Source organism: Bombina bombina, chromosome 3 (genome assembly GCF_027579735.1).
Source record: "Bombina bombina isolate aBomBom1 chromosome 3, aBomBom1.pri, whole genome shotgun sequence".
NCBI lineage: Eukaryota > Metazoa > Chordata > Amphibia > Anura > Bombinatoridae > Bombina > Bombina bombina.
In genome coordinates, this window is record NC_069501.1 from 1284687496 (window position 1) to 1284713624 (window position 26129).

The 26129-nt window shown below is 37.3% G+C and overlaps 1 protein-coding gene across 1 annotated transcript in view; it reads right to left on the minus strand.

Moving 5' to 3' along the window:
• LOC128652758 (vomeronasal type-2 receptor 26) overlaps positions 1-26129 on the minus strand; it is a 135765-nt gene that overhangs the window by 29348 nt on the left and 80288 nt on the right. The window contains exon 3 of the mRNA XM_053705689.1: positions 16955-17076. Coding sequence (XP_053561664.1) covers positions 16955-17076 — 122 coding nt within the window. The remainder of the gene's footprint in view (positions 1-16954; positions 17077-26129) is intronic.

Genomic DNA, 26129 nt, shown 5'->3' on the forward strand with positions numbered 1-26129 from the left:
TCTCTCTTCCTTACACACTGCTAGTTGTCTGCTGCATCTCTTCCTTACTCACTGCTACTTGTCTTCTACATCTCTATTCCTTACTCACTGCTACTTGTCTTCTACATCTCTCTTCCTTACACACTGCTACTGGTCTGCTACATCTCTTCCTTACTCACTGCTACTTGTCTTCTACATCTCTCTTCCTTACTCACTGCTACTGGTCTGCTACATCTCTCTTCCTTACACACTGCTACTTGTCTGCTACATCTCTCTTCTTTACTCACTGCTACTTGTCTGCTACATCTCTTCCTTACTCACTGCTAGTTGTCTGCTACATCTCTTCCTTACTCACTGCTACTTGTCTTCTACATCTCTATTCCTTACTCACTGCTACTTGTCTTCTACCTCTCTCTTCCTTACTCACTGCTACTGGTCTGCTACATCTCTCTTCCTTACACACTGCTACTTGTCTGCTACATCTCTCTTCCTTACTCACTGCTACTTGTCTTCTACCTCTCTCTTCCTTACTCACTGCTACTGGTCTGCTACATCTCTCTTCCTTACACACTGCTACTTGTCTGCTACATCTCTCTTCCTTACTCACTGCTACTTGTCTTCTACATCTCTATTCCTTACTCACTGCTACTTGTCTGCTATATATCTTCCTTAAACACTGCTACTTGTCTGCTACATCTCTCTTCCTTACACACTGCTACTGGTCTGCTACATCTCTTCCTTACACACTGCTACTTGTCTGCTACATCTCTTCCTTACACACTGCTACTGGTCTGCTACATCTCTTCCTTACTCACTGCTACTTGTCTTCTACATCTCTCTTCCTTACTCACTGCTACTTATCTGCTACATCTCTTCCTTACTCACTGCTACTTGTCTTCTACATCTCTATTCCTTACTCACTGCTACTTGTCTGCTATATATCTTCCTTAAACACTGCTACTTGTCTGCTACATCTCTCTTCCTTACACACTGCTACTGGTCTGCTACATCTCTTCCTTACACACTGCTACTTGTCTGCTACATCTCTTCCTTACACACTGCTACATGTCTGCTACATCTCTTCCTTACACACTGCTACTGGTCTGCTACATCTCTTCCTTACTCACTGCTACTTGTCTGCTACATCTCTCTTCCTTACTCACTGCTACTGGTCTGCTACATCTCTTCCTTACACACTGCTACTGGTCTGCTACATCTCTTCCTTACTCACTGCTACTTGTCTTCTACATCTCTCTTCCTTACACACTGCTACTTGTCTGCTACATCTCTCTTCCTTACTCACTGCTACTTGTCTGCTACATCTCTCTTCCTTACTCACTGCTACTTGTCTGCTACAACTCTCTTCCTTACTCACTTCTACTGGTCTGCTACATCTCTCTTCCTTACACACTGCTACTGGTCTGCTACATCTCTTGCTTACTCACTGCTACTTGTCTTCTACATCTCTCTTCCTTACACACTGCTACTGGTCTGCTACATCTATTCCTTACACACTGCTACTGGTCTGCTACATCTCTTCCTTACACACTGCTACTGGTCTGCTACATCTCTCTTCCTTACACACTGCTACTGGTCTGCTACATCTCTTGCTTACTCACTGCTACTTGTCTTCTACATCTCTCTTCCTTACACACTGCTACTGGTCTGCTACATCTCTTCCTTACTCACTGCTACTTGTCTTCTACATCTCTCTTCCTTACTCACTGCTACTGGTCTGCTACATCTCTCTTCCTTACACACTGCTACTTGTCTGCTACATCTCTCTTCCTTACACACTGCTACTTGTCTGCTACATCTCTCTTCTTTACTCACTGCTACTTGTCTGCTACATCTCTTCCTTACTCACTGCTAGTTGTCTGCTACATCTCTTCCTTACTCACTGCTACTTGTCTTCTACATCTCTATTCCTTACTCACTGCTACTTGTCTTCTACATCTCTCTTCCTTACTCACTGCTACTGGTCTGCTTCATCTCTCTTCCTTACACACTGCTACTTGTCTGCTACATCTCTCTTCCTTACACACTGCTACTTGTCTGCTACATCTCTCTTCCTTACTCACTGCTACTTGTCTTCTACATCTCTCTTCCTTACACACTGCTACTTGTCTGCTACATCTCTTCCTTACTCACTGCTACTTGTCTGCTACATCTCTCTTCCTTACTCACTGCTACTGGTCTGCTACATCTCTTCCTTACACACTGCTACTGGTCTGCTACATCTCTTCCTTACTCACTGCTACTTGTCTTCTACATCTCTCTTCCTTACACACTGCTACTTGTCTGCTACATCTCTCTTCCTTACTCACTGCTACTTGTCTGCTACATCTCTCTTCCTTACTCATTGCTACTTGTCTGCTACAACTCTCTTCCTTACTCACTGCTACTGGTCTGCTACATCTCTCTTCCTTACACACTGCTACTGTTCTGCTACATCTCTTGCTTACTCACTGCTACTTGTCTTCTACATCTCTCTTCCTTACACACTGCTACTGGTCTGCTACATCTATTCCTTACACACTGCTACTGGTCTGCTACATCTCTTCCTTACACACTGCTACTGGTCTGCTACATCTCTCTTCCTTACACACTGCTACTGGTCTGCTACATCTCTTGCTTACTCACTGCTACTTGTCTTCTACATCTCTCTTCCTTACACACTGCTACTGGTCTGCTACATCTCTTCCTTACTCACTGCTACTTGTCTTCTACATCTCTCTTCCTTACTCACTGCTACTGGTCTGCTACATCTCTCTTCCTTACACACTGCTACTTGTCTGCTACATCTCTCTTCCTTACACACTGCTAGTTGTCTGCTGCATCTCTTCCTTACTCACTGCTACTTGTCTTCTACATCTCTATTCCTTACTCACTGCTACTTGTCTTCTACATCTCTCTTCCTTACACACTGCTACTGGTCTGCTACATCTCTTCCTTACTCACTGCTACTTGTCTTCTACATCTCTCTTCCTTACTCACTGCTACTGGTCTGCTACATCTCTCTTCCTTACACACTGCTACTTGTCTGCTACATCTCTCTTCTTTACTCACTGCTACTTGTCTGCTACATCTCTTCCTTACTCACTGCTAGTTGTCTGCTACATCTCTTCCTTACTCACTGCTACTTGTCTTCTACATCTCTATTCCTTACTCACTGCTACTTGTCTTCTACCTCTCTCTTCCTTACTCACTGCTACTGGTCTGCTACATCTCTCTTCCTTACACACTGCTACTTGTCTGCTACATCTCTCTTCCTTACTCACTGCTACTTGTCTTCTACCTCTCTCTTCCTTACTCACTGCTACTGGTCTGCTACATCTCTCTTCCTTACACACTGCTACTTGTCTGCTACATCTCTCTTCCTTACTCACTGCTACTTGTCTTCTACATCTCTATTCCTTACTCACTGCTACTTGTCTGCTATATATCTTCCTTAAACACTGCTACTTGTCTGCTACATCTCTCTTCCTTACACACTGCTACTGGTCTGCTACATCTCTTCCTTACACACTGCTACTTGTCTGCTACATCTCTTCCTTACACACTGCTACTGGTCTGCTACATCTCTTCCTTACTCACTGCTACTTGTCTTCTACATCTCTCTTCCTTACTCACTGCTACTTATCTGCTACATCTCTTCCTTACTCACTGCTACTTGTCTTCTACATCTCTATTCCTTACTCACTGCTACTTGTCTGCTATATATCTTCCTTAAACACTGCTACTTGTCTGCTACATCTCTCTTCCTTACACACTGCTACTGGTCTGCTACATCTCTTCCTTACACACTGCTACTTGTCTGCTACATCTCTTCCTTACACACTGCTACTTGTCTGCTACATCTCTTCCTTACACACTGCTACTGGTCTGCTACATCTCTTCCTTACTCACTGCTACTTGTCTGCTACATCTCTCTTCCTTACTCACTGCTACTGGTCTGCTACATCTCTTCCTTACACACTGCTACTGGTCTGCTACATCTCTTCCTTACTCACTGCTACTTGTCTTCTACATCTCTCTTCCTTACACACTGCTACTTGTCTGCTACATCTCTCTTCCTTACTCACTGCTACTTGTCTGCTACATCTCTCTTCCTTACTCACTGCTACTTGTCTGCTACAACTCTCTTCCTTACTCACTTCTACTGGTCTGCTACATCTCTCTTCCTTACACACTGCTACTGGTCTGCTACATCTCTTGCTTACTCACTGCTACTTGTCTTCTACATCTCTCTTCCTTACACACTGCTACTGGTCTGCTACATCTATTCCTTACACACTGCTACTGGTCTGCTACATCTCTTCCTTACACACTGCTACTGGTCTGCTACATCTCTCTTCCTTACACACTGCTACTGGTCTGCTACATCTCTTGCTTACTCACTGCTACTTGTCTTCTACATCTCTCTTCCTTACACACTGCTACTGGTCTGCTACATCTCTTCCTTACTCACTGCTACTTGTCTTCTACATCTCTCTTCCTTACTCACTGCTACTGGTCTGCTACATCTCTCTTCCTTACACACTGCTACTTGTCTGCTACATCTCTCTTCCTTACACACTGCTACTTGTCTGCTACATCTCTCTTCTTTACTCACTGCTACTTGTCTGCTACATCTCTTCCTTACTCACTGCTAGTTGTCTGCTACATCTCTTCCTTACTCACTGCTACTTGTCTTCTACATCTCTATTCCTTACTCACTGCTACTTGTCTTCTACATCTCTCTTCCTTACTCACTGCTACTGGTCTGCTTCATCTCTCTTCCTTACACACTGCTACTTGTCTGCTACATCTCTCTTCCTTACACACTGCTACTTGTCTGCTACATCTCTTTTCCTTACTCACTGCTACTTGTCTTCTACATCTCTCTTCCTTACACACTGCTACTGGTCTGCTACATCTCTTCCTTACTCACTGCTACTTGTCTTCTACATCTCTCTTCCTTACTCACTGCTACTGGTCTGCTACATCTCTCTTCCTTACACACTGCTACTTGTCTGCTACATCTCTCTTCCTTACACACTGCTAGTTGTCTGCTACATCTCTTCCTTACTCACTGCTACTTGTCTTCTACATCTCTATTCCTTACTCACTGCTACTTGTCTTCTACATCTCTCTTCCTTACACACTGCTACTGGTCTGCTACATCTCTTCCTTACTCACTGCTACTTGTCTTCTACATCTCTCTTCCTTACTCACTGCTACTGGTCTGCTACATCTCTCTTCCTTACACACTGCTACTTGTCTGCTACATCTCTCTTCTTTACTCACTGCTACTTGTCTGCTACATCTCTTCCTTACTCACTGCTAGTTGTCTGCTACATCTCTTCCTTACTCACTGCTACTTGTCTTCTACATCTCTATTCCTTACTCACTGCTACTTGTCTTCTACATCTCTCTTCCTTACTCACTGCTACTGGTCTGCTACATCTCTCTTCCTTACACACTGCTACTTGTCTGCTACATCTCTCTTCCTTACTCACTGCTACTTGTCTTCTACATCTCTCTTCCTTACTCACTGCTACTTGTCTTCTACATCTCTCTTCCTTACACACTGCTACTTGTCTTCTACATCTCTCTTCCTTACTCACTGCTACTTGTCTGATACATCTCTCTTCCTTACACACTGCTACTTGTCTTCTACATCTCTCTTCCTTACACACTGCTACTTGTCTGCTACATCTCTCTTCCTTACACACTGCTACTTGTCTGCTACATCTCTTCCTTACACACTGCTACTTGTCTGATACATCTCTCTTCCTTACACACTTCTACTTGTCTTCTACATCTCTCTTCCTTACTCATTGCTACCTGTCTGCTACATCTCTCTTCCTTACACACTGCTACTGGTCTGCTACATCTCTCTTCCTTACACACTGCTACCTGTCTTCTACATCTCTCTTCCTTACACACTGCTACTTGTCTTCTACATCTCTCTTCCTTACACACTGCTACTTGTCTTCTACATCTCTATTCCTTACTCACTGCTACTTGTCTGCTACATCTCTCTTCTTTACTCACTGCTACTCATCTGCTACATCTCTCTTCCTTACTCACTGCTACTTGTCTGCTACATCTCTCTTCCTTACTCACTGCTACTCATCTGCTACATCTCTCTTCCTTACTCACTGCTACTTGTCTGCTACATCTCTCTTCCTTACACACTGCTACTTGTCTTCTACATCTCTCTTCCTTACACACTACTACTGGTCTGCTACATCTCTCTTCCTTACTCACTGCTACTTGTCTGCTACATCTCTCTTCCTTACACACTACTACTGGTCTGCTACATCTCTCTTCCTTACTCACTGCTACTTGTCTGCTACATCTCTCTTCCTTACACACTGCTACTTGAAATAGGGCGAAAAAGGGAGAGAAAGACAAATACCAGGGCCTGATACTCAAGATAACTAGAATGGAGAGAGAACTTAAAAAAAAGTCTTTGTTATTTTTAGACCCTATATTATAATGCATATGTCTTTGCATACAAACCCTGCATATTTAGATAAATATCTTAAATTATAATTTGTATATTTAACTTTTTTTTTTTTTTTTTAGACCGCTCTATACTGATGAGATGACTTAAAGTGGAGAACGATAAGTTTACTAAATAAATTAACAAAACAAAGATTGAGTAGAAAATATTGCTGTACTCACTTATCGGTGCTACCCTTAAGATACAATTTACACTTACAAAAAGAAAGAGAAAATATTAGGACATATGTAAATATCCTAAAAAAGCAAGGGAATAAACACAGCACACGAAAAGTACTTTTTAAAAAAATTCCAAATATTTAATTCTCCCAATGCACATTCAAGTGATCCGTCTGTCTGTGCTTAACTGCACCGATCAAAGTGAAAACTTAAAACTTTAAAACAAAAAGGTATACAAGAAGCTAAAGAACCTTCCCAGTCCCTATGCATACGTATGCAAGTCTAAATATTCCTACATCTATAGAATGAGAGTCATAACTAGCGCTGCGGAATCTGTTGGCGTTCTACAAATAACCAATAATAATAATAATAACAATACAGGGAGTGCAGAATTATTAGGCAAATTAGTATTTTGACCACATCATCCTCTTTATGCATGTTGTCTTACTCCAAGCTGTATAGGCTCGAAAGCCTACTACCAATTAAGCATATTAGGTGATGTGCATCTCTGTAATGAGAAGGGGTGTGGTCTAATGACATCAACACCCTATATCAGGTGTGCATAATTATTAGGCAACTTCCTTTCCTTTGGCAAAATGGGTCAAAAGAAGGACTTGACAGGCTCAGAAAAGTCAAAAATAGTGAGATATCTTGCAGAGGGATGCAGCACTCTTAAAATTGCAAAGCTTCTGAAGCATGATCATCGAACAATCAAGCGTTTCATTCAAAATAGTCAACAGGGTCGCAAGAAGCGTGTGGAAAAACCAAGGCGCAAAATAACTGCCCATGAACTGAGAAAAGTCAAGCGTGCAGCTGCCAAGATGCCACTTGCCACCAGTTTGGCCATATTTCAGAGCTGCAACATCACTGGAGTGCCCAAAAGCACAAGGTGTGCAATACTCAGAGACATGGCCAAGGTAAGAAAGGCTGAAAGACGACCACCACTGAACAAGACACACAAGATGAAACGTCAAGACTGGGCCAAGAACTATCTCAAGACTGATTTTTCTAAGGTTTTATGGACTGATGAAATGAGAGTGAGTCTTGATGGGCCAGATGGATGGGCCCATGGCTGGATTGGTAAAGGGCAGAGAGCTCCAGTCTGACTTAGACGCCAGCAAGGTGGAGGTGGAGTACTGGTTTGGGCTGGTATCATCAAAGATGAGCTTGTGGGGCCTTTTCGGGTTGAGGATGGAGTCAAGCTCAACTCCCAGTCCTACTGCCAGTTTCTGGAAGACACCTTCTTCAAGCAGTGGTACAGGAAGAAGTCTGCATCCTTCAAGAAAAACATGATTTTCATGCAGGACAATGCTCTATCACACGCGTCCAAGTACTCCACAGCGTGGCTGGCAAGAAAGGGTATAAAAGAAGAAAATCTAATGACATGGCCTCCTTGTTCACCTGATCTGAACCCCATTGAGAACCTGTGGTCCATCATCAAATGTGAGATTTACAAGGAGGGAAAACAGTACACCTCTCTGAACAGTGTCTGGGAGGCTGTGGTTGCTGCTGCACGCAATGTTGATGGTGAACAGATCAAAATACTGACAGAATCCATGGATGGCAGGATTTTGAGTGTCCTTGCAAAGAAAGGTGGCTATATTGGTCACTGATTTGTTTTTGTTTTGTTTTTGAATGTCAGAAATGTATATTTGTGAATGTTGAGATGTTATATTGGTTTCACTGGTAAAAATAAATAATTGAAATGGGTATATATTTGTTTTTTGTTAAGTTGCACAGTAATAGTCACCTGCACACACAGATATCCCCCTAAAATAGCTATAACTAAAAACAAACTAAAAACTACTTCCAAAACTATTCAGCTTTGATATTAATGAGTTTTTTGGGTTCATTGAGAACATGGTTGTTGTTCAATAATAAAATTAATCCTCAAAAATACAACTTGCCTAATAATTATGCACTCCCTGTATATGAATACAGATGCAGTATTGTACATAAGATGTATATAAATGCAATACTATACACAGAAATTACAAAGCCATATAAGTCTGCTATTTCTGAACAAAGGGGATCCCAGAAAAGCATTTACAACCATTTCTGCCATAATTGCACAAGCTGTTTGTAAATAATTTCTGTGAGAAAACTAAAGTTTGTGAAAAAGTGAACAATTTTTTTTATTTGATCGCATTTGGCGGTGAAATGGTGGCATTAAATATACCAAAATGGGCCTAGATCAATACTTTGGGTTGTCTACTACACTACACTTAAGCTAAAATTAACTCTACAAGCTCCCTACATGCTCCCTAATTAACCCCTTCACTGCTGGGAAAAAAACACGTGTGGTGCGCAGTGGCATTTAGCAGCCTTCTAATTAACAAAAAGCAACGCCAAAGCCATAAATGTCTGCTATTTCTGAACAAAGGGGATCCCAGAGAAGCATTTACAACCATTTATGCCATTATTGCATAAGTTGTTTGTAAATAATTTCTGTGAGAAACCTAAAGTTTGTGAAAAAGTGAACAATTTTTTTTTATTTGATCGCATTTGGCGGTGAAATGGTGGCATGAAATATACCAAAATGGGCCTAGATCAATACTTTGGGTTGTCTTCTAAAAAAAAAATATATACATGTCAATGGATATTCAGGTATTCCTGACAGATATCAGGGTTCCAATGTAACTAGCGCTCATTTTGAAAAAAAAGTGGTTTTGAAATAGCAAAGTGCTTCTTGTATTTATTTCCCTATAACTTGCAAAAAAAGCATTGGGTATTTCTAAACTCAGGACAAAATTTAGAAACTATTTAGCATGGGTGTTTTTGGTGGTTGTAGATGTGTAACAGATTTTGGGGGTCAAAGTTAGAAAAAGTGTGTTTTTTTCAATTTTTTCCTCATATTTTATAATATTTTTAATAATAAATTATAAGATATGATGAAAATAATGGTATCTTTAGAAAGTCCATTTAGTGGCGAGAAAAACGGTATATAATATGTGTGGGTACAGTAAATGAGTAAGAGGAAATTTACAGCTAAACACAAACACCGCAGAAATGTAAAAATAGCCCTGGTCCTTAAGGGAAAGAAATTGAAAAATGGCCTTGGTCCTTAAGGGGTTAAAAAAAAAAAATAGAAATTTGACTGTGAAATAATAGCAGTCAGTTTCCTTCACACTTGTGCGTTTCAGTGCCTGCCAGGGCACAGTGTCACCCCAGTGCAACTCATATCTGGTGTAACAGTAGTGTACATTAAAAAAAAAACTAGAAATTTGACTGTGAAATAATAGCAGTCAGTTTCCTTCACGCGTGTGCGTTTCAGGGCCTGCCAGGGCACAGTGTCACCCCAGTGCCACCACTCATATCTGGTGTAACAGTAGTGTACATTAAAAAAAAACTAGTGAAATAATAGCAGTCAGTTTCCTTCACACGTGTGCGTTTCAGTGCCTGCCAGGGCATAGTGTCACACCAGTGCAACTCATATCTGGTGTAACAGTAGTGTACATTAAAAAAAAAAATAGAAATTTGACAGTGAAATAATAGCAGTCAGTTTCCTTCACATGTGTGCGTTTCAGTGCCTGCCAGGGCACAGTGTCACACCAGTGCAACTCATATCTTTTGTAACAGTAGTGTACATTTAAAAAAATTTTTTTTTTATTGTAATAGATTGAATAGCAGTTAGTTGTCTGCAAGCATGTGTGTCAGGCCTACAGCGTCTACTCTGCCAACTTCTGCCATCTAGAAAAAAAAACTCTGCCAACTTCTGCTAATCTAGAAAAAAATGACAGGCAGAGGCAGGCCACCCCGCAGGGGCCGTCATGGTCGTGATGCTGTGATTCCCTTTGGCACTAGAATAATGCCCAGTGTTCAGAGGCCACGTACCCTGAACTCGAAAAGTTCTGAGGACATAGTTGACTGGCTAACACAGGACACCCAATCTTCTACAGCTTCCGCTCGGAACCTTGACGCACCATCCTCCTCCAGCTTAGCTTTGGGCACCTCTCAAGTTACCACTCGCCCACCTGCCGCCACCACCAACACTAGCACCACAGCCGCTTCACTTGATCTGTCAGAGAAGTTATTTACACATCAGTTGGAAGAAATGAGTGATGCGCAACCATTATTGCCAGAGGATGTAGATAACAGGGATATGTCTCAGTCAGGCACCATTACACACATGGACGTACGGTGTGATGATGATGATGTTGTACCCGCTGCGGGAGTTTGGTCTGTCACTGTGAAGCGGGCATAACCCTTACACTACCTGATCGATACATCATACTTGATGTTTTAAAGCACGTTATTCCAAACAATTTAGGAATGTTAGGTGATTTATGCCCTTTATGGCTTAAAACCAGACTCTGCATCAACTATGTAATTTTCCGTGGGAGTTTTGCCATGGATCCCCCTCCGGCATGCCACAGTCCAGGTGTTAGTCCCCTTTAAACAACTTTTCCATCACTATTGTGGCCAGAAAGAGTCCCTGTGGGTTTTAAAATTCGCCTGCCTATTGAAGTCTATGGCGGTTCGCCCTTTCGTGAACATTTGTGGAAGTTCGCGTTCACCATTTGTGAACCCAAATTTTTATGTTCGCGACATCACTATCCCTAACATATAGGTACACACAATCTCCATAAACCCCAGTGTCCATGCCCAGACTGATGATATATTCTCAGCTGTAAATGTAAACATATGGTTGTAAGCCAATGGACAAGTCACCGGTAAGAAGATAGATAGGACTGCAGCAATTCCTACTGCACACTAGGTCATTCCGGTATGTAACTTCTTATGCAAAAGCAAGCAAGGAATCCACACTTCTCTTTGATATTTAGATGCAATGTTTCAGTCAACCTGTGTGCTGTTACAATCCGTAATTCCTCGGCGTGTGACGTATCCCCCAGTGGGAGTGGCAAACCGTCACCACGGCTGTGAATGGCTCCCAGCCAAAGGACCAGTTCCTATAGGTCAGAGAACGGCCAACTGGATCAACAGGCAGCCGCAATACCGTACACACTTTGCAAAGGTTATAGTAAAAATAACAAGATGTACCGTCTTGTATGAGGTAGATTTCCTTTATGTAGATCATCACCACATCCGTTTATCTGACTTGAGGCAAATTACACATAGTGCCCTGACGAACCCCTGTGATACTTGAAGTGGGGGTGAAACGTGTGTCGGCACTATGTGAAATTTGCCTCAGAAGTAAGTGGACATTCTTCTGGGGAATTAGTGGTATCACAAGACGCTGAGGTTCTATCCCAGTTTAACAGCTTTTATTCACTACTTATGGGAATCTAATGGAGCAGGACATGCCTATGCACTGAAATGATAGCGCGTCCTGTAAGACTGTGAAGAAATATAATTGTGACGAGACCAATCTCGCCACTGTGCCTTGGAGGTCCTGTTATGGAACATTCTTTGGGCTGGAGGTACATGGGCTTAAGGATACCCAGAGACTGCATGGAAATATGGAATTTTATATGCTGGACACCCCATGTACTTTCATAACTCTGTCTTATGCCTATGTCACCCTGTATCCATAAATACAGGATGGGTACAGGGTGTGAGTGCACCTTTTGGGAGCAATTGTGACTCTATAAACCAAGTGGGCATAAAAGACTTTATAGCTAATAAGAACTGTTCCTATATTCAGTAATAAGATGTATTCTATGTATGTTTCAGATATGATTGTGTCTCAGGAGTCTGTCTGGGTAAACTGATTGTGTCCTTGTGTGATTATGTTAACTAGACTGCCCAACATCAGATTGTCTGAGTAAACGTTCTTTCCCAGTAAATTAACTTAATGTGTTAATCTGTTTTACCTGTGAATAGACAATTGTTAGAGGTTTGATGCATTGTTCATATGTTTGCTTTACTGTTAAACCAATGCCCTCTGTAACCTGAAGCCAGGGTGTATAAATCTGTGTGCTGCCTTCAAATAAAGTAGTTATTCTTTTTTAAACCTGAAAGGTGGAGCTTGGTCTCATGTTTGCAGGGAAACTGGCTGGGTTTGTGAATTGCTGATTCCCTATGCAGGACGTTGTTCCCTGGTATTAACCCTTGGTACACTGTTGGTACTGTAACATTGGTGGCAGCGACGGAATGAACCTTATCGCCCAGAAGAGCAACTACACAAGCCAGTAACCTCAGGAAGAGGGGGATTATTACAATACTGACTAAGATGGAAAAGAGAAAAGTAAATTTTGCAGCTTTTAAAAACTTCCTGGAAACAGAAGGAGAGATTGATGGGTACCTTGCGGATTTTGAGAGGCAATGTGCACTACACAAGGTACCCGCAGAGGACTGGGTCACGATATTATCTGGAAAATTATCCGGCCGGGCCAGAGAGGCTTTTCGGGCCATTCCAGATGAGGAAGTCAGGGATTATAATACTGTAAAAGAGGCTCTGCTCTCCAGGTATGCGGTTACACCAGAGGCATACCGGAGACGGTTCAGAGACACTGTTAAATTAGCTGGAGATTCCTACCTTGAGTGGGCATGTAAGGTGCACCGCACAGCAGCTCACTGGATAGCGGGGTGCCAAGCCATATCTGGGGAAGAGGTGCTGCAGCTATTCCTGTTGGAACATTGCTTCGACAAATTACCCGCAGGAGTTCGAGAGTGGGTTCGGGACCGTAAACCCTCCACCCTGCAGGAAGCGGCTCGCTTGGCAGATGAGTATACGGATGCCCGCAAACTGGACACTGCTACCACTAAGCCCCCTGCTAGAGTGGAGTACAGACCCCCAGTCACCCCAGCAGCTGCCAGTTACCAAACCCCGGCGCACCACTATACCACACGGCCTCCGGCCACGAACTACCCTCAGAGAGCCCTGCGGTGCTACTCACAGCCTATTCGGTGCTTTAGATGTAAGCAACTAGGGCACAAAAGACCAGAGTGTCCCCTAAACGCAGCGAACCAAGCGCAGTCCTGGAGAAGACCCGCCGGCGGAATCCCACGTAATCCTCAGCCTGCGGCCCGCTACGTAGAGGCGCAAGAATGCTGGAGCATCCTACATGAGGCAGACCTTGTGCAAGCTGCCCACAGGAATAACCGGCAACTGGTTAAAGTGAATGGGAAGAAGGTCAGTGGTCTACGGGATACTGGTGCTACCATGACCTTGCTTCAAAAGAACTTGGTGTCTGAGAAACAGTACACTGGAGACACTGTGGCTGTGAGGGTAGCAGGGGGCGATGTGTTCAGCCTACCTGTTGCCAGGGTACATTTGGATTGGGGAGTGGGCGCTAGACCTGTGAATGTGGGGGTCAAGAAGGACTTACCTGCTGATGTTCTTCTTGGAAATGACTTGGCCCCCCTTGTTTCTGCCTACGCTCCTATGGGTCCCGCTGATGTTAACTCTGTGACTACCCGTGCCCAGATCCGTGCAGCAGAGACTGACCCACCTGCTGCTAAGCCCCAGGACGCTGAGCGCAGTAAATCTCTATCCGCTATTGATATGTGGAGGTCCCGTTACAATGCGCTGATGAAGGAGAAGAGGAGCGCAGAGGAAAAAGCACGTTTAGAACAGGAATCTCTGCTAGACAAGCTGCACCGACAGACTGCAGAAAACACCAGCTTGAGAGTGAAACATTAAAGAAAAACTTAGTGACACTTGAGGAGAAGCTGACGCTGGCTCATAGTGAGGTGCAGCAACTCAAGGGCACCCTATGTCAGTATGAAGGGATTGTGGATACCTATAGAGAGCAGGTACAGAAAACTCGTAAAGAAGCTGATGGGATTTTGAAGGACTGTTTGGCCCTGGTCTGGGCACTGAGGAATTTGAACCCTTGTTTGTATGGACAGGAATTCTCTCTCATAACGGGAATACAGATGGATTGTCCCAGCAAACTGACATGCCTACCAGGCGCTCTGGTGGTATATGGCACAGTACATACCCTGGATAGCCGAGCATGACAAACCAGAGGGAGAGGAGTTTGATGGTCCTGTCCCCCAGCAACACGGCTGTTTAGCCAAAGGGGAGACGATTGGTCTCCCCCTCCAGCAGCACAGCTATGTATCCAAAGGGGAGACAGTCGGTCTCCCCCTCCAGCAACCAGGCTCCCACCAGGCTACTTCCATGGTAGTACTGGCGCCTGGGCAGAGTACAGCTGGTCTCTGCCCACCTCGCAACCCACCAATTCAGCGTACCCGTCCCCCACACAGCTGTAGTGAGGCACCTGGAAATGGACAAGTTTTCCCCGTACTCAAGTGTAGTAACCATTTATTGTGGGTGGGCTGTTCTACTAATTGTGTTTTATGGGTGGGTTGCTGGACTAACCAGGGCACTGACCGGCAGGAGGTCAGATACCCTGTTAGTCTGTTTGGAAAAGGGGAGATATGTGACGAGACCAATCTCGCCACTGTGCCTTGGAGGTCCTGTTATGGAACATTCTTTGGGCTGGAGGTACATGGGCTTAAGGATACCCAGAGACTGCATGGAAATATGGAATTTTATATGCTGGACACCCCATGTACTTTCATAACTCTGTCTTATGCCTATGTCACCCTGTATCCATAAATACAGGATGGGTACAGGGTGTGAGTGCACCTTTTGGGAGCAATTGTGACTCTATAAACCAAGTGGGCATAAAAGACTTTATAGCTAATAAGAACTGTTCCTATATTCAGTAATAAGATGTATTCTATGTATGTTTCAGATATGATTGTGTCTCAGGAGTCTGTCTGGGTAAACTGATTGTGTCCTTGTGTGATTATGTTAACTAGACTGGCCAATATCAGATTGTCTGAGTAAACGTTCTTTCCCAGTAAATTAACTTAATGTGTTAATCTGTTTTACCTGTGAATAGACAATTGTTAGAGGTTTGATGCATTGTTCATATGTTTGCTTTACTGTTAAACCAATGCCCTCTGTAACCTGAAGCCAGGGTGTATAAATCTGTGTGCTGCCTTCAAATAAAGGAGACATTCTGTTTTAAACCTGAAAGGTGGAGCTTGGTCTCATGTTTGCAGGGAAACTGGCTGGGTTGTGAATTGCTGATTCCCTATGCAGGACGTTGTTCCCTGGTATTAACCCTTGGTACACTGTTGGTACTGTAACAATAATGTTCAAGTGAGATAAACGGATTTCTATTTAGTAGATCATCACCACATCCGTTTATCTCACTTGAACATTATATTTCTTCACAGTCTTACAGGACGCGCTATCATTTCAGTGCATAGGCATGTCCTGCTCCATTAGATTTCCATAAGTAGTGAATAAAAGCTGTTAAACTGGGATAGAACCTCAGCGTCTTGTGATACCACTAATTCCCCAGAAGAATGTCCACTTACTTCTGAGGCAAATTTCACATAGTGCCGACACACGTTTCACCCCCACTTCAAGTATCACAGGGGTTCGTCAGGGCACTATGTGTAATTTGCCTCAAGTCAGATAAACGGATGTGGTGATGATCTACATAAAGGAAATCTACCTCATACAAGACGGTACATCTTGGTATTTTTACTATAACCTTTGCAAAGTGTGTACGGTATTGCGGCTGCCTGTTGATCCAGTTGGCCGTTCTCTGACCTATAGGAACTGGTCCTTTGGCTGGGAGCCATTCACAGCCGTGGTGACGGTTTGCCACTCCCACTGGGGGATACGTCACACCCCGAGGAATTACGGATTGTAACAGCACACAGGTTGACTGAAACATTGCATCTAAATATCAAAGAGAAGTGTGGATTCCTTGCTTGCTTTTGCATAAGAAGTTACATACCGGAATGACCTAGTGTGCAGTAGGAATTGCTGCAGTCCTATCTATCTTCTTACCGGTGACTTGTCCATTGGCTTACAACCATATGTTTACATTTACAGCTGAGAATATATCATCAGTCTGGGCATGGACACTGGGGTTTATGGAGATTGTGTGTACCTATATGTTAGGGAGTATCCACATCTTTTCCCTTTGTAATTTCTGTTTATAGTATTGCATTTATATACATCTTATGTACAATACTGCATCTGTATTCATATATTGTTATTATTATCGGTTATTTGTAGAACGCCAACAGATTCCGCAGCGCTAGTTATGACTCTCATTCTATAGATGTAGGAATATTTAGACTTGCATACGTATGCATAGGGACTGGGAAGGTTCTTTAGCTTCTTGTATACCTTTTTGTTTTAAAGTTTTAAGTTTTCACTTTGATCGGTGCAGTTAAGCACAGACAGACGGATCACTTGAATGTGCTTTGGGAGAATTAAATATTTGGATTTTTTTTAAAAAGTACTTTTCGTGTGCTGTGTTTATTCCCTTGCTTTTTTAAGGATATTTACATATGTCCTAATATTTTCTCTATAAGTGTAAATTACTAAATAAATTATATTATAATATTTTTACAAACTGACCTGTTATGTTAGAGATCTCTCCCTCAGGACATTTTGCACAGATATAGCAGCAGACCGGTCGTTGTTTTAAAGGCACCTTCCTGTACCCAGGGGCACAGCTGTTACTGCACACTGAGCGAGGAGTCATGTTGTAATGATCCTAAAATCAAGAATATTGTTAATAAAGCGTTATAGGTAATGCCCAGGCTTGTACAGATATGCTAGAGTATATAGGTAATGCCCAGGCTTGTACAGATATGCTAGAGTATATAGGTAATGCCCAGGCTTGTACAGATATGCTAGAGTATATAGGTAATGCCCAGGCTTGTACAGATATGCTAGAGTATATAGGTAATGCCCAGGCTTGTACAGATATGCTAGAGTATATAGGTAATGCCCAGGCTTGTACAGATATGCTAGAGTATATAGGTAATGCCCAGGCTTGTACAGATATGCTAGAGTATATAGGTAATGCCCAGGCTTGTACAGATATGCTAGAGTATATAGGTAATGCCCAGGCTTGTACAGATATGCTAGAGTATATAGGTAATGCCCAGGCTTGTACAGATATGCTAGAGTATATAGGTAATGCCCAGGCTTGTACAGATATGCTAGAGTATATAGGTAATGCCCAGGCTTGTACAGATATGCTAGAGTATATAGGTAATGCCCAGGCTTGTACAGATATGCTAGAGTATATAGGTAATGCCCAGGCTTGTACAGATATGCTAGAGTATATAGGTAATGCCCAGGCTTGTACAGATATGCTAGAGTATATAGGGTAATGCCCAGGCTTGTACAGATATGCTAGAGTATATAGGTAATGCCCAGGCTTGTACAGATATGCCTAGAGTATATAGGTAATGCCCAGGCTTGTACAGATATGCTAGAGTATATAGGTAATGCCCAGGCTTGTACAGATATGCTAGAGTATATAGGTAATGCCCAGGCTTGTACAGATATGCTAGAGTATATAGGTAATGCCCAGGCTTGTACAGATATGCTAGAGTATATAGGTAATGCCCAGGCTTGTACAGATATGCTAGAGTATATAGGTAATGCCCAGGCTTGTACAGATATGCTAGAGTATATAGGTAATGCCCAGGCTTGTACAGATATGCTAGAGTATATAGGTAATGCCCAGGCTTGTACAGATATGCTAGAGTATATAGGTAATGCCCAGGCTTGTACAGATATGCTAGAGTATATAGGTAATGCCCAGGCTTGTACAGATATGCTAGAGTATATAGGTAATGCCCAGGCTTGTACAGATATGCTAGAGTATATAGGTAATGCCCAGGCTTGTACAGATATGCTAGAGTATATAGGTAATGCCCAGGCTTGTACAGATATGCTAGAGTATATAGGTAATGCCCAGGCTTGTACAGATATGCTAGAGTATATAGGTAATGCCCAGGCTTGTACAGATATGCTAGAGTATATAGGTAATGCCCAGGCTTGTACAGATATGCCTAGAGTATATAGGAAATGCCCAGGCTTGTACAGATATGCTAGAGTATATAGGTAATTGCCCAGGCTTGTACAGATATGCTAGAGTATATAGGTAATGCCCAGGCTTTGTACAGATATGCCTAGAGTATATAGGTAATGCCCCAGGCTTGTACAGATATGCTAGAGTATATAAGGTAATGCCCCAGGCTTGTACAGATATGCTAGAGTATATAGGTAATGCCCAGGCTTGTACAGATATGCTAGAGTATATAGGTAATGCCCAGGCTTGTACAGATATGCTAGAGTATATAGGTAAATGCCCAGAGCTTGTACAGATATGCTAGAGTATATAGGTAATGCCCAGGCTTGTACAGATATGCTAGAGTATATAGGTAAATGCCCAGGCTTGTACAGATATGCTAGAGGTATATAGGTAATATGCCCCAGGCTTGTACAGATATGCTAGAGTATATAGGTAATGCCCAGGCTTGTACAGATATGCTAGAGTATATAGGTAATGCCCAGGCTTGTACAGATATGCTAGAGTATATAGGTAATGCCCAGGCTTGTACAGATATGCTAGAGTATATAGGTAATGCCCAGGCTTGTACAATATGCTAGAGGTATATAGGTAATGCCCAGGCTTGTACAGATATGCTAGAGGTATATAGGTAATGCCCAGAGCTTGTACAGATATGCTAGAGTATATAGGTAATTGCCCAGGCTTGTACAGATATGCTAGAGTATATAGGTAATGCCCAGGCTTGTACAGATATGCTAGAGTATATAGGTAATGCCCAGGCTTGTACAGATATGCTAGAGGTATATAGGTAATGCCCAGGGCTTGTACAGATATGCTATGAGTATATAGGTAATGCCCCAGGCTTGCTACAGATATGCTAGAGTATATAGGTAAATGCCCAGGCTTGTACAGATATGCTAGAGTATATAGGTAATGCCCAGGCTTGTACAGATATGCTAGAGTATATAGGTAATGCCCAGGCTTGTACAGATATGCTAGAGTATATAGGTAATGCCCAGGCTTGTACAGATATGCTAGAGTATATAGGTAATGCCCAGGCTTGTACAGATATGCTAGAGTATATAGGTAATGCCCAGGCTTGTACAGATATGCTAGAGTATATAGGTATGTGAACAATCATAGCAGGGGCTGCAGAGATAAAACATGTTCCCTCTGTATATTATCTAGAGGAAGTTTACCTGAGCTCTCCAACTGTTACTGAGCAAAAGCCTTTATACTGACACAGCTATGTGTGTTACTAGTAATATGGGGTTAATTCTATGCACTGTCTGTGCTGCTAACAGCAAATGTATCAAAACAATTTACTGAAAGTCAGACTAGCGCTACTGATTATGCACAGTAGTCTACAAATCTATTAATTATATCCAATCCCTTAAACATACAAGATGAACTTGTGATCTAGGCCTACGGATCTATCTGTAATAAAACCTAATAAAATATGTACCTATCTGTAATATAACCTAATAACATATGTATTTATCTGTAATATACCTAATAACATATGTATCTATCTGTAATATAACCTAATAACATATGTATCTATCTGTAATATAACCTAATAACATATGTATCTATCTGTAATATAAACTAATAACATATGTATCTATCTGTAATATAACCTAATAACATATGTATCTGTAATATAACCTAATAACATATGTATCTATCTGTAATATAACCTAATAACATATGTATCTATCTGTAATATAAACTAATAACATATGTATCTATCTGTAATATAAACTAATAACATATGTATCTATCTGTAATATAAACTAATAACATATGTATCTGTAATATAAACTAATAACATATGTATCTATCTGTAATATAAACTAATAACATATGTATCTATCTGTAATATAACCTAATAACATATGTATCTGTAATATAAACTAATAACATATGTATCTATCTGTAATATAAACTAATAACATATGTATCTATCTGTAATATAACCTAATAACATATGTATCTCTCTGTAATATAAACTAATAACATATGTATCTGTAATATAAACTAATAACATATGTATCTATCTGTAATATAAACTAATAACATATGTATCTGTAATATAAACTAATAACATATGTATCTGTAATATAAACTAATAACATATGTATCTATCTGTAATATAAACTAATAACATATGTATCTATCTGTAATATAACCTAATAACATATGTATCTATCTGTAATATAACCTAATAACATATGTATCTGTAATATAACCTAATAACATATGTATCTGTAATATAAACTAATAACATATGTATCTATCTGTAATATAAACTAATAACATATCTATCTGTAATATAAACTAATAACATATGTATCTGTAATATAACCTAATAACATATGTATCTGTAATATAAACTAATAACATATGTATCTATCTGTAATATAAACTAATAACATATGTATCTATCTGTAATATAACCTAATAACATATGTATCTATCTGTAATATAAACTAATAACATATGTATCTATCTGTAATATAACCTAATAACATATGTATCTATCTGTAATATAAACTAATAACATATGTATCTATCTGTAATATAAACTAATAACATATGTATCTATCTGTAATATAACCTAATAACATATGTATCTAACTGTAATATAACCTAATAACATATGTATCTATCTGTAATATAAACTAATAACATATGTATCTATCTGTAATATAACCTAATAACATATGTATCTATCTGTAATATAACCTAATAACATATGTATCTATCTGTAATATAAACTAATAACATATGTATCTATCTGTAATATAACCTAATAACATATGTATCTGTAATATAAACTAATAACATATGTATCTGTAATATAAACTAATAACATATGTATCTGTAATATAAACTAATAACATATCTATCTGTAATATAAACTAATAACATATGTATCTGTAATATAAACTAATAACATATGTATCTATCTGTACTATAAACTAATAACATATGTATCTGTAATATAAACTAATAACATATGTATCTATCTGTAATATAAACTAATAACATATGTATCTATCTGTAATATAACCTAATAACATATGTATCTATCTGTAATATAAACTAATAACATATGTATCTATCTGTAATATAACCTAATAACATATGTATCTATCTGTAATATAACCTAATAACATATGTATCTATCTGTAATATAACCTAATAACATATATATCTGTAATATAACCTAATAACACATGTATCTATCTGTAATATAACCTAATAACATATGTATCTAACTGTAATATAACCTAATAACATATGTATCTGTAATATAACCTAATAACATATGTATCTGTAATATAACCTAATAACATATGTATCTGTAATATAAACTAATAACATATATATCTGTAATATAAACTAATAACATATGTATCTATCTGTAATATAAACTAATAACATATGTATCTATCTGTAATATAAACTAATAACATATGTATCTATCTGTAATATAAACTAATAACATATGTATCTATCTGTAATATAACCTAATAACATATGTATCTATCTGTAATATAACCTAATAACATATGTATCTATCTGTAATATAACCTAATAACATATGTATCTATCTGTAATATAACCTAATAACATATGTATCTATCTGTTATATAACCTAATAACATATGTATCTATCTGTAATATAACCTAATAACATATGTATCTATCTGTAATATAACCTAATAACATATGTATCTATCTGTAATATAACCTAATAACATATGTATCTATCTGTAATATAACCTAATAACATATGTATCTATCTGTAATATAAACTAATAACATGTATCTATCTGTAATATAAACTAATAACATATGTATCTATCTGTAATATAACCTAATAACATATGTATCTATCTGTAATATAACCTAATAACATATGTATCTATCTGTAATATAAACTAATAACATGTATCTATCTGTAATATAAACTAATAACATATGTATCTATCTGTAATATAACCTAATAACATATGTATCTATCTGTAATATACCTAATAACATATGTATCTATCTGTAATATAAACTAATAACATATGTATCTATCTGTAATATAAACTAATACTATGTATCTTACTGTAATATACCTAATAACATATGTATCTATCTGTAATATAACCTAATAACATATGTATCTATCTGTAATATAAACTAATAACATATGTATCTATCTGTAATATAAACTAATAACATATGTATCTATCTGTAATATAAACTAATAACATATGTATCTATCTGTAATATAACCTAATACTATGTATCTTACTGTAATATACCTAATAACATATGTATCTATCTGTAATATAAACTAATAACATATGTATCTATCTGTAATATAACCTAATAACATATGTATCTATCTGTAATATAAACTAATAACATATGTATCTATCTGTAATATAACCTAATAACATATGTATGTATCTGTAATATAACCTAATAACATATGTATCTATCTGTAATATAAACTAATAACATATGTATCTATCTGTAATATAACCTAATACTATGTATCTTACTGTAATATACCTAATAACATATGTATCTATCTGTAATATAACCTAATAACATATGTATCTATCTGTAATATAAACTAATAACATATGTATCTATCTGTAATAAAACCTAATAACATATGTATCTATCTGTAATATAACCTAATAACATATGTATCTATCTGTAATATAACTAATAACATATGTATCTATCTGTAATATAAACTAATAACATGTATCTATCTGTAATATAAACTAATAACATATGTATCTGTCTGTAATATAACCTAATAACATATGTATCTATCTGTAATATAAACTAATAACATATGTATCTATCTGTAATATAACCTAATAACATATGTATCTATCTGTAATATAACCTAATAACATATGTATCTATCTGTAATATAACCTAATAACATATGTATCTATCTGTAATATAAACTAATAACATGTATCTATCTGTAATATAAACTAATAACATGTATCTATCTGTAATATAAACTAATAACATATGTATCTATCTGTAATAAAACCTAATAACATATGTATCTATCTGTAATATAACCTAATAACATATGTATCTATCTGTAATATAACCTAATAACATATGTATCTATCTGTAATATAAACTAATAACATGTATCTATCTGTAATATAAACTAATAACATATGTATCTGTCTGTAATATAACCTAATAACATATGTATCTATCTGTAATATAAACTAATAACATATGTATCTATCTGTAATATAAACTAATAACATATGTATCTATCTGTAATATACCTAATAACATATATCTATCTATAATATACCTAATAACATATGTATCTATCTGTAATATAACTAATAACATGTATCTATCTGTAATATAACCTAATAACATATGTATCTATCTGTAATATAACCTAATAACATATGTATCTATCTGTAATATAACCTAATAACATATGTATCTGTAATATAACCTAATAACATATGTATCTATCTGTAATATAAACTAATAACATATGTATCTGTAATATAAACTAATAACATATGTATCTGTAATATAAACTAATAACATATGTATCTGTAATATAAATTAATAACATATGTATCTGTAATATAAACTAATAACATATGTATCTGTAATATAAATTAATAACATATGTATCTGTAATATAAACTAATAACATATGTATCTATCTGTAATATAAACTAATAACATATGTATCTATCTGTAATATAACCTAATAACATATGTATCTATCTGTAATATAACCTAATAACATATGTATCTATCTGTAATATAACCTAATAACATATGTATCTATCTGTAATATAACCTAATAACATATGTATCTATCTGTAATATAACCTAATAACATGTATATATCTGTAATATAACCTAATAACATATGTATCTATCTGTAATATAACCTAATAACATATGTATCTATCTGTAATATAACCTAATAACATGTATATATCTGTAATATAACCTAATAACATATGTATCTATCTGTAATATAACCTAATAACATATGTATCTATCTGTAATATAAACTAATAACATATGTATCTGTAATATAACCTAATAACATATGTATCTATCTGCAATATAACTAATAACATATGTATCTGTAATATAACCTAATAACATATGTATCTATCTGCAATATAACTAATAACATATGTATCTGTAATATAACCTAATAACATATGTATCTGTAATATAACCTAATAACATATGTATCTGTAATATAACCTAATAACATATGTATCTATCTGTAATATAACCTAATAACATATGTATCTATCTGTAATATAAACTAATAACATATGTATCTATCTGTAATATAACCTAATAACATATGTATCTATCTGTAATATAACCTAATAACATATGTATCTATCTGTAATATAAACTAATAACATATGTATTTATCTGTAATATAACCTAATAACATATGTATCTATCTGTAATATAAACTAATAACATATGTATCTATCTGTAATATAAACTAATAACATATGTATCTATCTGTAATATAAACTAATAACATATGTATCTGTAATATAACCTAATAACATGTATTTATCTGCAATATAACCTAATAATATATGTATCTATCTGTAATATAACCTAATAACCTATGTATCTATCTGGTATATAACATAATATATATGTATCTATCTGTAATATAAACTAATAACATATGTATCTATCTGTAATATAAACTAATAACATATGTATCTATCTGGTATATAACATAATATATATGTACCTATCTGTAATATAAACTAATAACATATGTATTTATCTGTAATATAACCTAATAACATATGTATCTATCTGTAATATAACCTAATAACATATGTATCTATCTGTAATATAACCTAATAACATATGTATCTATCTGTAATATAAACTAATAACATGTGTATCTATCTGTTATATAACCTAATAACATATGTATCTCTCTGTAATATAAACTAATAACATATGTATCTATCTGTAATAAAACCTAATAAAATATGTACCTATCTGTAATATAACCTAATAACATATGTATCTGTAATATAACCTAATAACATATGTATCTATCTGTAATATAACCTAATAACATATGTATCTATCTGTAATATAAACTAATAACATATGTATTTATCTGTAATATAACCTAATAACATATGTATCTGTAATATAACCTAATAACATGTATTTATCTGCAATATAACCTAATAATATATGTATCTATCTGTAATATAACCTAATAACCTATGTATCTATCTGGTATATAACATAATATATATGTATCTATCTGTAATATAAACTAATAACATATGTATCTATCTGTAATATAAACTAATAACATATGTATCTATCTGGTATATAACATAATATATATGTACCTATCTGTAATATAAACTAATAACATATGTATTTATCTGTAATATAACCTAATAACATATGTATCTATCTGTAATATAACCTAATAACATATGTATCTATCTGTAATATAACCTAATAACATATGTATCTATCTGTAATATAACCTAATAACATATGTATCTATCTGTAATATAACCTAATAACATATGTATCTATCTGTAATATAACCTAATAACATATGTATCTATCTGTAATATAACCTAATAACATATGTATCTATCTGTTATATAACCT